This window comes from Pseudophryne corroboree, chromosome 4 (genome assembly GCF_028390025.1).
Source record: "Pseudophryne corroboree isolate aPseCor3 chromosome 4, aPseCor3.hap2, whole genome shotgun sequence".
NCBI classification, from domain to species: Eukaryota; Metazoa; Chordata; class Amphibia; order Anura; family Myobatrachidae; genus Pseudophryne; species Pseudophryne corroboree.
Genome location: NC_086447.1, coordinates 704,091,382 through 704,106,603, shown reverse-complemented (window position 1 = coordinate 704,106,603; position 15,222 = coordinate 704,091,382). Strand labels below are relative to the sequence as shown.

General features: G+C 42.0%; 1 protein-coding gene across 4 annotated transcripts in view; it reads right to left on the bottom strand.

Moving 5' to 3' along the window:
• Nucleotides 1-15,222, bottom strand: part of LTBP1 (latent transforming growth factor beta binding protein 1) — a 660,590-nt gene that overhangs the window by 412,387 nt on the left and 232,981 nt on the right. For all 4 annotated transcript variants that reach the window (XM_063917963.1, XM_063917960.1, XM_063917961.1 and 1 more), the window contains exon 4: nucleotides 2,300-2,478. In XM_063917963.1, the coding sequence (XP_063774033.1) occupies nucleotides 2,300-2,478 (179 nt within the window). The remainder of the gene's footprint in view (nucleotides 1-2,299; nucleotides 2,479-15,222) is intronic.

The following is a 15,222-nucleotide window of genomic DNA, read 5'->3' as shown; positions in this document are numbered from 1 at the left end:
AGAGAAGGGAGATGTTCAAAATAGATTTTCATCTAGCGCATGCGTGACGTGATGAGATGAAATGCTTAACCTGCTCCTGCTTCTCCTTCTCAGACTTTACCTGCTTGCTGTTTGCTCTCACCATTCCTGTCTCTCTTTTTCTATCTTACGTGGTATTTTTTTTCCTACGTTCTCTCCCCCACATCTAATGTTCAATATGGTAATTTTCCTTTTCATGTAGTCATGTTCCCCCATATACCTATACTCTATCCCTTTTCCCATTGTAACTGTTATGTACTATTTTCTGCTGTACCTACATGTTTTGTCTACTGCTTCTATTACTCATTGTAACTGTTTCTGTCTACACTTGTGAGCTCTCAAAATAAAGAATAAAAAATTGTTTCTCAAAATATTCTCATTAAACTTTTTTATTCCCATTTGCATAATAATTAAGAAAGGCCAAAACAATACACTATATGTGTTTATTTTCTTGTGTTATCTTCGTGTAATTGGTAGACATATTAGGAACCCTGTACATCATAGTGGCAAAGTTGGCAGTCCAGGAGTATCGATCCTGTAAATTAACCTAGCCCCCATGGCCAACAGAGGTCAGGACGTGCTGCTGTGCTATTCGGCATAGGGTTTATGACAGGAGTCATAAGCCCTATGCTTATGAATTGGAGACCCCTTCAAAGTCTAATCCCAAAATGAAAACCACCACTCTCCACACTGGTTCTCACCCAGAAAAGCGAAGAGTCCTAAAAAATAAAAAATAAATGGCTTTACAGAGCAGCACATGTGGCTTCTGTTGTGGTATTGAACTCCTACTACACCATTTATCGACGTGGAAGAGGAACCTTAAAAGAATGCATAATATTAATAAAATGTTAAAAATAAATGAAGTCACTTGGTGTTGCGTAATATCTTTAAAATCTCAAAAGACTGAAAAAGAAAAGATGCTGGTTTTACCACTTCATTTGAGCTACATCTAGAACTTTAAAAATGGATCCTTGATACTTATAATGATTAGGGCACTCCACATGGCCAGTTATGGTATTCCAGGGTGCACATCTGCACTATTTTTTCCGTCTATGCTCTATGAAGCAGGTACCCAGCATTGCAGAGTGGTGATGGTAAATGATCCATGGAATCACCATAGAGGTCAAGTATATTTTTTAATGCTTTGACGCCCTTAGGCTTAAAAAAAATGCTGCAGTTACAAAGTGACAAAACCCTAAATGAAAAGAAAGAAACATATCTGCAATAATGTTTTAAAAATAAATTATAAGCAATTTATAAACAACCTGCTCATGGCAGCATATTAAGGAGATTATGGGGAACAGTCCTGCTTAAGGACTCTTCTGTAGGAGTGTAATATGTACAGGAGCTAGCAAAGTAATCTAAAAAATACTGGGATCACAGGCCCTCATTCCGAGTTGTTCGCTCGCTAGCAGATTTTAGCAGCATTGCACACGCTAGGCCGCCACCCTCTGGGAGTGTAACTTAGCTTAGCAGAATAGCGAACGAAAGATTAGCAGAACTGCTAATAAATAATTCTTTGCAGTTTCTGAGTAGCTCCAGACCTACTCACAGATTGCGATCAGCTCAGTCCGTTTAGTTCCTGGTTTGACGTCACACACACGCCCTGCGTTCGGCCAGCCACTCCCCCGTTTCTCCAGACACTCCCGCGTTTTTCCCTGACACGCCTGCGTTTTTTTAGCACACTCCCGAAAAATGCTCAGTTACCACCCAGCAGTGCGACTGAAAATCGTCATTCGAACACAAGCAAATCTACTAAGTTTTGTGTTAAATAACTTAGCGCATGCGCTCTGCGTACCATGTGCATGCGCAGTTAGCAACAAATCGCAGCATAGCGAAAACCGGCAACGAGCGAACAACTCGGAATGACCCCCATAGTCCGACTCCCCTTCTAATTAATACACGCTATGATACTGCATTCATGCTTGTTCCAGAGCTGACATTCTCTATACCTTTCTATCCTGCCGTGAGGTCCTGAGGAAACCTGCCCAGCATATGGTGCTGAATAAAATGATTCTCATTTCTCACCCAGAGGATGGGGACAAGCCACATAGAGGTATCATATTATCACATAAACTAATTTAAAACCATACAAAATAATGCACATTTTTTAATGAGCTATAAGTAAGGGACATTGCCGCAGATTAATCATCTGATTTAATAGTGCCATTAACAATGCACAATCTAAAGTAAATTATGAAAGTTATTTTAATTAAATATATAGAATTGTTGTTAAATTAAAAAAATATATAAAAATAATATGCAAAACTGAGATACTTACATTGATTGAATTGTGATGTCAGCTGATCCAGGCCATTTGCCCTGAGTGGAATTGACCCTTCTGTGGATTGCTCACCCAGGAGCACTTTTTTGGAGTTAGAAAAATACTTTGGTTTAATCATGAACTGCTGTGTCTGTCCGTGCTGGAGGTTCATGGTCAGAGTCTGAGGTGGTACCATCCTGTTCAAGACAAACAGAGCTACTTAATTACACTTTATTATAGTGAAATGGCAAGTTCTCAAGGACAGTATTAAAGTGGGCCCATTGCCTGCCAACAGCATATAACTGAAAAACAAATGAAACAAGTTGCACAGTTTCTCTGCAATACAACTCTGCAGTTCCACCTTAACACAGCTTTTCCAAGTTATCCATAAACAGAAGCAGGTATTAATAAGAGAGAGCCTTAACATCATTTCATGTACTGGCCGTATTGTCAGCCCACACCAGATGGTGATTTAAAGAATGCCTATAAGTGTGTGCGGAGGGGGCACCGCACATAGCACTGCAGGATAGGCAGTGCTATGGCGGCACTTGTCAATTATCTATTTTAATTACTTTCACATAGAGCTTTCCCCCTTTTTGAGACCCAGCATCTCCTGACCGCCCCTGTCTCTTACCCTGACCCCTTCTGCCACTAAAACTTATACAGCATTCATGATCTCAACTAGAAATTTCTTTGTTATTTAGTCACACTGTCCTTTATTACTTTTCAAGATACTGATATACCAAGGATTCAAACCCATTGCCTGTGGCATTGCAGTCAGACAATCTATTCATTGAGCCATCTGCCCTTGCATAGAAAGGTAGATAATTCTAAGCTTGAGAATTCTATTTGAAGCGTACATTGTACTTTGTGAAAAAATGATCAGCATTGCGGCTGAGCAGATCTATGTAGTGCGTGGCTGCAAGAGATTGGATGTGTGGCTGCACACTACATAGATCTGCTCTATTGCAATGCTAATTATTTGTTTACAAAGTACCAGTAGCTTCATATAGTGTTTATAGGTTTTATGCAGGATCAAATAGCTCAATGAGTAGGGTGTTTGATTAGAATTTAACAGGTTATAGATTTGAATCCTGGGTGTGGCAGTATATTGAAATGTGTTATTCAATAAAGGGTATTGTAACTGAATAACAACAATCTCCCAAGTTAAGTGCATGAATGTGGTATAAAGAAGATTTGTGTCCACATCCATTTTCTTACAGAGGTCTATAAATATGGGTGTATTATAAATAAAAAAAATGTGGGAAGGGGCATCATAGCATGGGCTTTCTCTGGGATCAATCTTGTCGTGCCCCTTCCCCACAAGGCATGTGCCTTATGTCCCTATTGGAAAAATGGGGGGTTGTCAATTCTCTCCCTGGCATAGGGCACCAAAAAGTCTAGTTACGGCTCTGAGAGGGATATTTATCAAAGCTTGGAGATAGATAAAGTGGAGAGAGATAAAGTATCAGCCAATCAGCTCCTGTCAGCCTGTAACATGACAATTAGGAGCTGATTAGTTTGCACCCTCTATCAGTAGAAAACAAAAGCAGAGTGTATTTGATAGAGAATGGAATGTGTTAGTAACTACAATGCAATTAAACTTTGTACAGACAGTATTAACTGCAATGGTGACTTTAGTTAAAATGTATACTATACATTATAAACTTGGATAGCATTGGTTCATCCTAAAAACTGAAGGAGAGTTTGATCCTACAGAAGTACTACTGTATAAGCACTGTATAAGTCACATACAGCTTTTAAACTCTACACTATGAAACTTTAATGCTAGGAATTCCTTCTATAATACACTATGTACTGTAATTACCCTAACTGACACTGAAGGGTGAATCTGACAATACTGACAAACTTAAAATAAATATTAAACGTCATGTTTTATAGGTGATTAATAGTGATGTGATCTAGTTCCATTCCATATAAAAACTGTTTATGGCATTAAACTTATTTGTTTTCCTGAAAATGCAATATAGCAGACACATATTAGATAATTCCTAGAAAACTCTTTTAAAGCCAAATGCGTTTTCTAATACTGCGCCAATAAATGTCCCAAGTGCATGCTATAAATATACTGTAAAAATGCAATTCTATAAAATGTACACCTTCAAAAGTTCCCCTAATGAAGTTCATTTTAACAGAAACCAGGAAATTACGAACAGTCAATGGTAAGCTTGTTAGCTATGAAAGTGATATATGCAGATGTCAACACAAAATAGGCTCACGGATTGTTAAATACTACCTAGAACACTGGCGTGGGAGCTACATAAACAGATGCCTAAGCAATCTCCACTAGCTTAATTCCCATGTCAATGACTGTGTAAGGATTAAATGGTATTAGAAAGGTAGTGCCTATCACACATAACATTAACAGACTGATCCCAAGTAGCCACTGGCAGCCCACAAGCATTGCTGTTCTATGTTAATTTTCAGCAAGTGCTTTTCAGTATCTCCCATAGAGATTCATAGAGCGCACATATCTACACTGGGGAACTAATAAAACTCTATTACAGATGCGTAATAAAGTACCAAAATCAAGCCTGTCATAGAACACAACTGAAAACTACTGATTCCTTTGGCTCCATACCATACAGGAGTCACTGTGGGGAAGCCAAGGTGGAAGGTGCTTGGGGAGTGGCACTTTACCATTGAGGGGTGGGGCAATGAGGACACAATTCAGAGCAAATGATATCATTACTACATCAGATACATTGGTGGGATCCAGTAGAGTTGTCTTCACTTTCTCAAATCTGTCATTCTGGGAAAGCAGCAGTAAACATGCTCCATATCCACAAGTGTGCCTGTGGTTGGAAGAGCTGGCTGCTGTAGTCTCTCACTGGCCAACATTATTATTATTATTATTATTATTATTATTATTATTATTATATACTTATATAGAATCAATGATTTCATTATCTGACATGGCCATTGGAGCTTGCATTCTAAATCCCTGGCAGCTTAATTATATCTTTGCAAATATATGCAACCAAGATCTCTGAATTTCAATTATCATGTAGTGTTCAAATATTATTGCTGATACTTTATAGTGTGCTGGGGGAAACTTTTCTCTTTTATTCTTCTTTAGAATAACCCCTCATTTTCATGCACCTGAGAAGGATTACTAAATTGATTGAACAGCTACCATTTTATAGTGCTGTTCTGAGAGACATCGATGGGACCAGCATGTTTGGAGATGCTGGTCCTTGTAGTACAATTTGGATGATGTATGGGTGACTCCAGGTGAGTTGGCTCTCAATGTAGATATATTTTTGTATTATCATGTAGTAAAACAATAAGCAATTATATGACCCCAGAGTGGCCTTGATGAGGCCTGGTAGTTTAATCAGATCTTTGTAAACATATGCAACCAAGATCTCTGTGCTGGGGGAAACATTTCTCTTTTTTCTCTAATCCAAATTACTTACCACAAAAACACACTTGGGTTCATAATCTTACAAATCAATTACTCTACCAGCACAGTTTGGATTGGGAAGAAACTGGCGTAAACACCAGGAAAACATACAAACTCTGCACAGAAAGTGGCTTGTTTGAAATCAAACCATGACCCCAGCACTGTGAGATAGCAATACTAATCACTGTGTCACCATGGTCTATTGGTTTTCCCTCCCATCGAACAAGTGCTGGTTACTACCACTATTGTTTTCCAGACAGAACATTTATGGGTGATTAGACCAGTCATGCTACAATTACAAGTATATTTGTAAAAACTGTTCAAGCTTGTGTTAATACTGTAGTAACTACTAACCTCAACCAAAAATAATGTTTTCCGAAGTGTATGGAAATGGTACTTAATGATTCCAATGACCCCATTCCCACCCAGGAGCAGTGACAGCACCATCTGGTCTATAAAGAATGGGTATTCCTGCCCCAAAAAACATTAAACATAGGTGTATGAAGATGCAAAAATAGGGAGATGTTTTACATAAGAACCAATTAGAGGCTCAATATATATTATATTATTTTGTTTTATTACCTATAAAGTAACAAATCATATACAAATAACAAAATAAAATAAAAAGTATTTGCATCAGTAACTGCCAGAGCCTCATATGAGTAAAACAGCAGCAATACTACAATGGGAATGCCATATTGCATCTTGTCACCCAGTATTCACTATTACAGCGCAAGCAGTGAACAGGAGAAACCACATTCCACTGAGGAAAAGACATGTCCACAGGAGGGATGATGGGACATAGCTTCCAAATCAGCCAACATTGGGACAGTTGAGAGCTACACTATGCAGTAACACTGGGCAAAAGCAGACTTTTTAGACATTTTTTACATTGCTTTTCAATCATTAAAAAGTATTTTGATATTTTATTCTTTTATTGGCGTATTTTACCTTATTTTGTTTCATATGTGTATACTGTGTATCACTTTAAATTTAATAAAACCGAATTGTACCAATACCATTTAACCTCATACTAGCTCTTACATAAAACATCTCCCTAATTTTCTGCCTATACACAGCAAGTGTTTATTGCTGTATATCAAGTATGTTAAACACAATGTTAGCATTATAAGGGATATCCTCATCAGCAATCTTTGGACTACAAAGGTGTTAGAGGTTACCTCAGAGTTTCTTGACTTGTGAAAAAGGGGTGTTCTTCAGTATGCCGAATGTCGGGATCCCGGCGCAGAGTATACTGGCGCCGGGTTCCCGACACCCGGCATACCGACAGCTATTCTCCCTCATGGGGGTCCACGCCCCCCTGGAGGGAGAATAAATAGTGTGCCACCGTGCCCGCAGCGTGGCAAGGGCAGCGAGCCCGCAAGGGGCTCCTTTGCGCTCGCCACACTGTTGGTATGCCGGCGGTCGGGCTCCCAGTGCCGGTATGCTGGTCGCCGGGAGCCCGGCCGCCGGCATACCATACTACACCCCATCAACTTAGTCTATACTGTAACACTGTACCTGATATAGAGATGTAAAGAATAGCACAGCTGCTGCATCTTTGTACACAGCGGCTGCACTAAAATATGCAAATGCAGCAGGAAGCCTCTTGTATAGATAGACGCCTCCTGCCGGATTCTGTGATCTGCTGCTGCACCCGAAGACAGCATCAGATCACTCTACGTGAACATCAGTCATCTGAGTAACTATCAGGTTATTCGGGATGGTCAGTGTTTTCACACAGCCGGGGCCAGTAAAGATGCACCCAAGGACGGAGCCACTGCCCTCGGCATGCCCAGAAAACAGGGACCAACGTGCATACATTTTCTGGAACGCTGGTAAGTGTGCCTGTATGCCCCACTTATGGTGTAAGAAGCACATAATTTTCCCTGGCAGACTAGAAACACTCATGAAATCACTTGTATAATTTTACAGGGAACATTTGATGCTTCTAAACCATAGGTATATGGCTAGCCTTAGATATTATTTCAAGGTACGTTATAATGAATACATTGTGCAGACTACCATAGCAGGGCTATTGTGTTTCATTTCATTATTCTGTGTAAATCCTATGGCAGACATGTAAATTGCTATATTATATCTTACATGGCTAAAGGCTTATAATGTCCTGAGAATCTCGAATAACACATATAAACAGATGTAGTTAATTTTATGCTATTTTAGTCCGGGAGGTACCAGATCATGACAGCTCTGTCCTTGAGCCTGAAAGATTAGCGCTGAGTGTGGCTCTGTAGTAAAGAATGGACCACCCACTTGAATTAGTGGCAACTTCCTTCAGTTCCTGATCCCCCCCATTTCTTGAGTGACTTATGTTCAGCTGAAGAGGCATAAACAGTCTCAGTTTAATTCCCAGCAGTGAATTTCTCTGTGAAGGGAGACTTTACTATAATGCATTGCAGGCTCCCAGCAATGAAAGGGATTAACACATCTGGTAGAGAATCCTCTAGTTTCATGGAGATTTAGAGGGTTGTAAAAAGAATATTTCAACTACCAAGAATGGTTTTGTTGTAAAGAGCCATTGGTAGCACATTGCAGGTTTTTTCTTCTTATTGCAGTGCAATAATGCTGATTTTCCAGGTTTATGCCTATCACAGTATCTACTAAACCTAAAAGTTGTACAGTTCAGTCCTACTTATCTGAAATAAATGATCATAAAATGCACCATCAACAAACATGAAAATCCTACAGTAGCTACAGAGACATCTACAAGAAGGGTGTAGTATGGTATGCCGGCGGCCAGGATCCCGAAGGACAGCATACTGGCACCGGGATCCCGACCACTGGCAGACCGACAGCTGGGCAAGCGCAAATGAGCCCCTTGTGGGCTCACTGCGCTCGCCGTGCTGCACTCACCAAGCTGCGGGCATGGTGGCGCGCCACACTATTTATTCTCCCTCCAGGGGGGTTGCGGACCCCCAACAGGAAGAATAGTTGTCGGTATGCCGGGATTCCAGCGCCGGTATACTGAGCGCTGGGATCCAAACAGCCGGCATACTGAATACCAGCCCTGCAAGAATGCACCCAGAGATGAGGCACCTTAGTACATATTGCTGCAGCTGGATGGTCACAGACTCTCATGAGATTTCATAGGTTCTATTTAAGATGCCGGGATCCATACTACACCGTTATCTGCATATTGTTATGACATTGTGAACCCTACAATTGTCACAGTATTCACTCTTTAATCCTTACAATACCCTCACAGCTCAGTTACTGGCTTCTTGATGCTGGTAGTGTTGTTTATAGATTTATGCGAAAAATGTAATTGGGATATATAACAAAATAACATTTGTCACTATTATCTGTCTGGAAACTGAGAAGCCATGGCTTAAAACCTAGAAACTTTTTAATAATGAGTAAAAACCTAGAAACGATATAGTTACACAGTAAAAATAATAAAACACAAAATATCACTGTGTTCTAAGTTTCCAGTCTCTGATTCATTTTGGTCCGGTACTGCGTAAACTAGGTCACCTAAGCCATAAATATTAGAATACTCTTGCAGATGGAAATATCTTCTACTAAAAAAGAAAACTCACGCTGCAGCACAATTATTTCTTTATAAGACAAGATTGTGTTACTATTTTTTACTTTATTTTAAACGGGATTTAGTTATGTAACCAGCAGTCAGGAGACTGTGTTCACAATACATCCCCCTACATCCCGCACCCTCACAATCCCAACAATTGGCATGCCGACCAACAGGCACTATTCCCACTGGTGGGGGTCGCCACCGAGTCCATAAGGGCTTGTTGCGCTCGCCCGACCCAAGCCGGCATTCCGCTGCCGGGATCCCACCAGAGGTATGTTGACCGGCAGGTCGCACCCGTTTAATTGATTGCCACAAATTACATGGATGGAAGTTCCCCCTAACAAACATAACACAAAAGGTGTGTACACACGGTGAGATAAATTTGTAAGATTTTGACTATATAGTCAAAATCTGATGAAAAGTTAGTGCATATCTCATGGTGTTAGGCAGCTTGCAATACAGTATCAGTAACGTAAGGCTAGATAGACTGTGCAGGCAAGTCAATATTGACTATCTAGTGTACTATATAGTACAAAGTATAGTCAAAATTGGCACTTAGTCAAAATCGTACATAGACAAAATCTCAAGCACAGATAGTCAAAATCGGGCATAGCAAGGATCTCACCGTGTGTACACACCATAAGGCACCAAAGCTATTTCTTTGGATAATTCAATTGTGCATCTCTTAATATTGCAGATTGAACCAAAGACCTTTCAGCAAAGTATTTTGCTACAATGTTTAAGGCTTAATGTACAAGATTGTTTGACTTTTGCCTGCACCCTATTGGATGACAGTCTACACACAAGCTCCTAATTCTGCAGTATTGCCACTTGATACTATATTTAGGGAGTCTGCGTTGTACGGCCAATAGAGATTTGGAGTTTTGCAATGTAATATGACCAACAATCTGCCTATTGTATCATACCTTCCAACTGTCCTGACTGAGACAGGTCAGTCCCGATTTGGGGGTCCTGTCCCTATCATGACCACTTTATCCTGTACACCGATGGTTCGCATAGCACAGACTCTGTAGTACTTTATGGGATTGCGTTCTGATGTCAGTATTGAATTATCCACAATACAATATAGGAGTAACCCTGGTTTCTGGCTCTCAATTAATACATGCTCTGTTTTCCCATGGGGAGATGTTCCAATTTATTTATTTCACTTTAAGGTAAAATAGTATGATTAATGTACTGGGTCTTCTATACACTGATTAAGAGCTTAATGGGACTTAACGGGGTAATTCAATTACGTTCAAGTTATTCCATATTGCTTTAATAAGCTAAAGCCAATTTTTGCTCATACACTCTGGAGGTACAAGCAAAGTTAAGGGATGTTAAGCCCAGTGGTGAATTTCCCATTAGGCGTGTGATGCCCGTGCCTAGGGGCGGCACTTGTTGGGGGATGGTACTTAGATGCTTGTGTTGGTAATGTTAGCCCAAAATGTACCAGTAACTGCAAAATATATCCACTGTACTGTACCATATGCCATCTTGAATTGTGTGTAAATGGGTAGGGCATGCACATACTGCCCCTGTAAGATGTCCTACTTAGTAAATACTGTAGGTATACATAATTAAAAAAAAATGTAATAGTGACTTTTTTAATATTCTGTTAAATTGGCTATCATCAAATGAGGACTTATAACCAAACAATAGAGATAATGAAATTAGGAAGGCATGGGGTGGCCATTACTGTTGTGCCTGGGGGCGCTATCAGCCCTAAATCCGCCCCTGGTTAAGCCCCATTCCAAGTGTGATGCTATCATGGGACTAAAAATTTTATTGGTCTCAACAATTTATTTGTGTACAAACAATTTGAGAAGCAACTTTCACTTCATTGAATTGCCCCATTTGTGTATTCCTAACTGGAGATAAGAACTGATGCGACAACATAAGCACATACAGTGCAGGGTTAAGCTGACCAAAGGAATATATCTTCACTAGTGGGACACTTGAAACCAGAACTATATTTTCCACATAAGTCTGAGGCTCATATTAGATTTGTTTTATATGTATACTGTGGATAATATATCATTATACTAAGTAGTTTTTATAGCTTATTTTATAATAAATTGGTATTTTTTCCCCTGACTCATTTGCAAGTGATATGCAAAATGCATCATGACAAATCCTTGAGTCTCTATCCAGAAAACACATATTTTATGGATCTACACTCTCCGGAATCTAAATGAATTTCACATTTTTATAATTCAAGTTTATAGCTAGAATTTATTGCCAAGAACTGAACTTTGGAAGAAAAAACTACAAGACTGTATCTCAAATCTCTACAGTACTGATAAGCTCCCGAAATATTTACATATAGTTATATAGTAGCTCTCCTATATAAGTCAGCTTTCGGTTTAGCGGCCCATAAAAGTTACTTTTACAATGCTGCAAAGTGTTTTACAGAGATGTAGTTAACATCACGACGGACAGGATGCCGACAGTCAGAAGACCGGCGCCAGAATACCACACCTGTAAAAATGCTGATGCCGGAATCACAACAGTCGGAATCCCAAACGTAAGTATGGAGGGTGAGACTGCAGGGGGAGGTTTGGGGTTAGGCTGAGGGAGGGGAAGGTTAGGTTTAAAATGCGAGGGGGGGGGGGAGGTTCAGGGGTTTGGAGTCTGGAAGGGGAGGAGGGTTAGATGTTGCCACCTGAAGAGTTTATGGCAGTTGCGATATCTGTATTCTGACCACCGGTATCCTAACTGCCCGTACCCAACCCGCTTCACATTAATTCTTCAGGGTTTTTTTAGTTTAGCAGAATAGCATTTTAAGGATTAAGGGGTCCATTCATCATCTTCTAATTAACGTTTTTAATCTCCATTTTACTTATTTATGTAAATTTTTATGTATAAATCCAATTTCCTGGTTAGAGTCCTGCTATGATAATTTCCACTACAAAGTTAAGTTGTGTATACACAAAGTGACATGGCTCAGCGAAAAATCGCTAAGACAGCGAGTGCATATCGCTCTGTGTGTACACAGCGAGTGATAGCGATGCGGGGTCCCCGCCAGGTCGCTATCGCTGGGAAAAATAGACTGTGTGGGCAAGTCAATTTTCACTATGTTGCTGGAAAAGTAAAAGAATCCCCCTATTTAAATGTGTTAGTCAAAATCGCGCATAGCCAAAATGGCTTGCACACTTAAGGGGGGTACTCACGGGAGAGATGTGTGCTGAGCGATCTTAACACAGACCGCTCAGCACACATCTCTCTCCCAGCTCAGCACAGCGCGATGTCTGAGCGAGGGGGAAAGCCGACGGGGTGCCGCTCACTTCATACAACGGTGAAGTGAGCGACCCACTAGATTGAGCCTGCATGCAGCTCAATCTAGCATCGGCGATAGCGATGCGCGGGGCCGCGCATCACTATCGCTGGAGGGCATACACACGGCAGATCCGTGCTTAAAATCTAAGCAATCTAGCAAGATTGCTTAGATTTTAAGCACGGATCTCTCCGTGTGTACCCCCCTTTAGTCAAAATCGCTCCATGTGTATGCACCTTTAGGCTATTCATCAACTTTTGAAAAGCATATTTTTTGGCAACTGATTGTACACCATCCTCCCCCGAATGCTTCACAAGCTCCCATTTAAACAGCAGCTTGTGCAGGAGAGGGATCATTTCAGTTGTCTCCCCACTGCCATCAGCTAACTCCTCCACTGCCAGCTGGTCATATGGCGCTGGGGGCCTGGAAAGAAGACATCACTCTCTGCCACCATCTACCTCTCCTGTGCTGAAGGAGCGCTCACCAGCTTCTGTAAAGCACAGGCACCGGGTCAGTGAGTGGGGAGACAGCTCATGGGGCGGTGGGGAGGAAGCAGGACACCCCCTTCCCGGCTTTAGCCTGCCACAGAAATCAGCCGCCAGGGACAGTAAATGGGATGGGGATTCAGGGCGTGAGGCAAGCACCAAGGGGAGAGGAAACATTAGTGGAAACATTTGGTGTGAGGATGCACCTGCGGTGGGGGGTATGGGGCTATAGGAGGCAATGGGGAGAAGATCCCTGAGCCCAATTGTCCGCAGTGTGCACGGTTTGGGTGTGGGTAGAGAGCATATGGCAGGGGGAGAGCTGTGTGCTCAGGGGGTCTGGGGTGGGGTCTATGCTATTGGCTGCTTCAGCACCTTCGGTAGGGGTAGGGCCGTTTCTACTCAATTTGGCTTCCAGTGCGAACAGTAAAAAATACTCCCCCTCCTTAGGACATTTATAAAAGAAAAAAAATAGGGATGTGGCCTCAATACAAGGGGCGTGGCCTTGTAGGAAAGGACTACCTTACACTATGGTTATGGCCTATATACTATATTATGCCTCACAGTTATGCCCTTCACAATAATGCCTCCCTACCCTAGAAATGGAACAACCCCCCCCCCCTCCCATGCTTTCCCGTTTCTTTCAACATCATGAAGAAGATAATAAGAATTTACTTACCGATAATTCTATTTCTCATAGTCCGTAGTGGATGCTGGGGACTCCGTCAGGACCATGGGGAATAGCGGCTCCGCAGGAGACAGGGCACAAAAAGTAAGCTTTTAGGATCACATGGTGTGTACTGGCTCCTCCCCCTATGACCCTCCTCCAAGCCTCAGTTAGGTACTGTGCCCGGACGAGCGTACACAATAAGGAAGGATCTTGAATCCCGGGTAAGACTCATACCAGCCACACCAATCACACCGTACAACTTGTGATTTGAACCCAGTTAACAGTATGATAACAACGAAGAAGCCTCTGAAAAGATGGCTCACAACAATAATAACCCGATTTTTGTAACAATAACTATGTACAAGTATTGCAGACAATCCGCACTTGGGATGGGCGCCCAGCATCCACTACGGACTATGAGAAATAGAATTATCGGTAAGTAAATTCTTATTTTCTCTAACGTCCTAGTGGATGCTGGGGACTCCGTCAGGACCATGGGGATTATACCAAAGCTCCCAAACGGGCGGGAGAGTGCGAATGACTCTGCAGCACCGAATGAGAGAACTCCAGGTCCTCCTTAGCCAGAGTATCAAATTTGTAAAATTTTACAAACGTGTTCTCCCCTGACCACGTAGCTGCTCGGCAAAGTTGTAATGCCGAGACCCCTCGGGCAGCCGCCCAAGATGAGCCCACCTTCCTTGTGGAGTGGGCATTTACAGATTTAGGCTGTGGCAGGCCTGCCACAGAATGTGCAAGTTGGATTGTGCTACAGATCCAACGAGCAATCGTCTGCTTAGACGCAGGAGCACCCATCTTGTTGGGTGCATACAGGATAAACAGCGAGTCAGATTTTCTGACTCCAGCCGTCCTTGAAATATATATTTTCAATGCTCTGACAACGTCCAGCAACTTGGAGTCCTCCAAGTCGCTAGTAGCCGCAGGCACCACAATAGGCTGGTTCAAGTGAAAAGCCGAAACCACCTTAGGCAGAAACTGAGGACGCGTCCGCAGTTCTGCCCTGTCCGAATGGAAAATCAGATATGGGCTTTTGTACGATAAAGCCGCCAACTCTGATACTCTCCTGGCTGAAGCCAGGGCCAGTAGCATGGTTACTTTCCATGTAAGATACTTCAAATCTACCGATTTGAGCGGCTCAAACCAATGGGATTTGAGAAAATCCAAAACTACGTTGAGATCCCACGGTGCCACTGGAGGCACAATCGGGGTGTCACGATCCGGGTATCTGGACGCCATTACTTACCCTTCAGATGCCTCCTAAGGCGGGCTCAGCGTTCCAGGACCGGATTCCGCTGTTCCTGAGTTTCCACATGCAGAGTGGTCTTTTCATCAGCCGCGGCCTCCGCTGTGCCCGCGTGGTTAAATGTGCATCTATCAGCCTGGCGTCTCCTGTCTCCGGTGGCCGGCGCCGCCATTACTGTTTCCCAGACCACATGGATTACAAACCAAACTTCCCTCCAAGTGTCTGCATGGGCGCAGCCATCTTGGATTCTGTCATCTGATCATTTCCACCA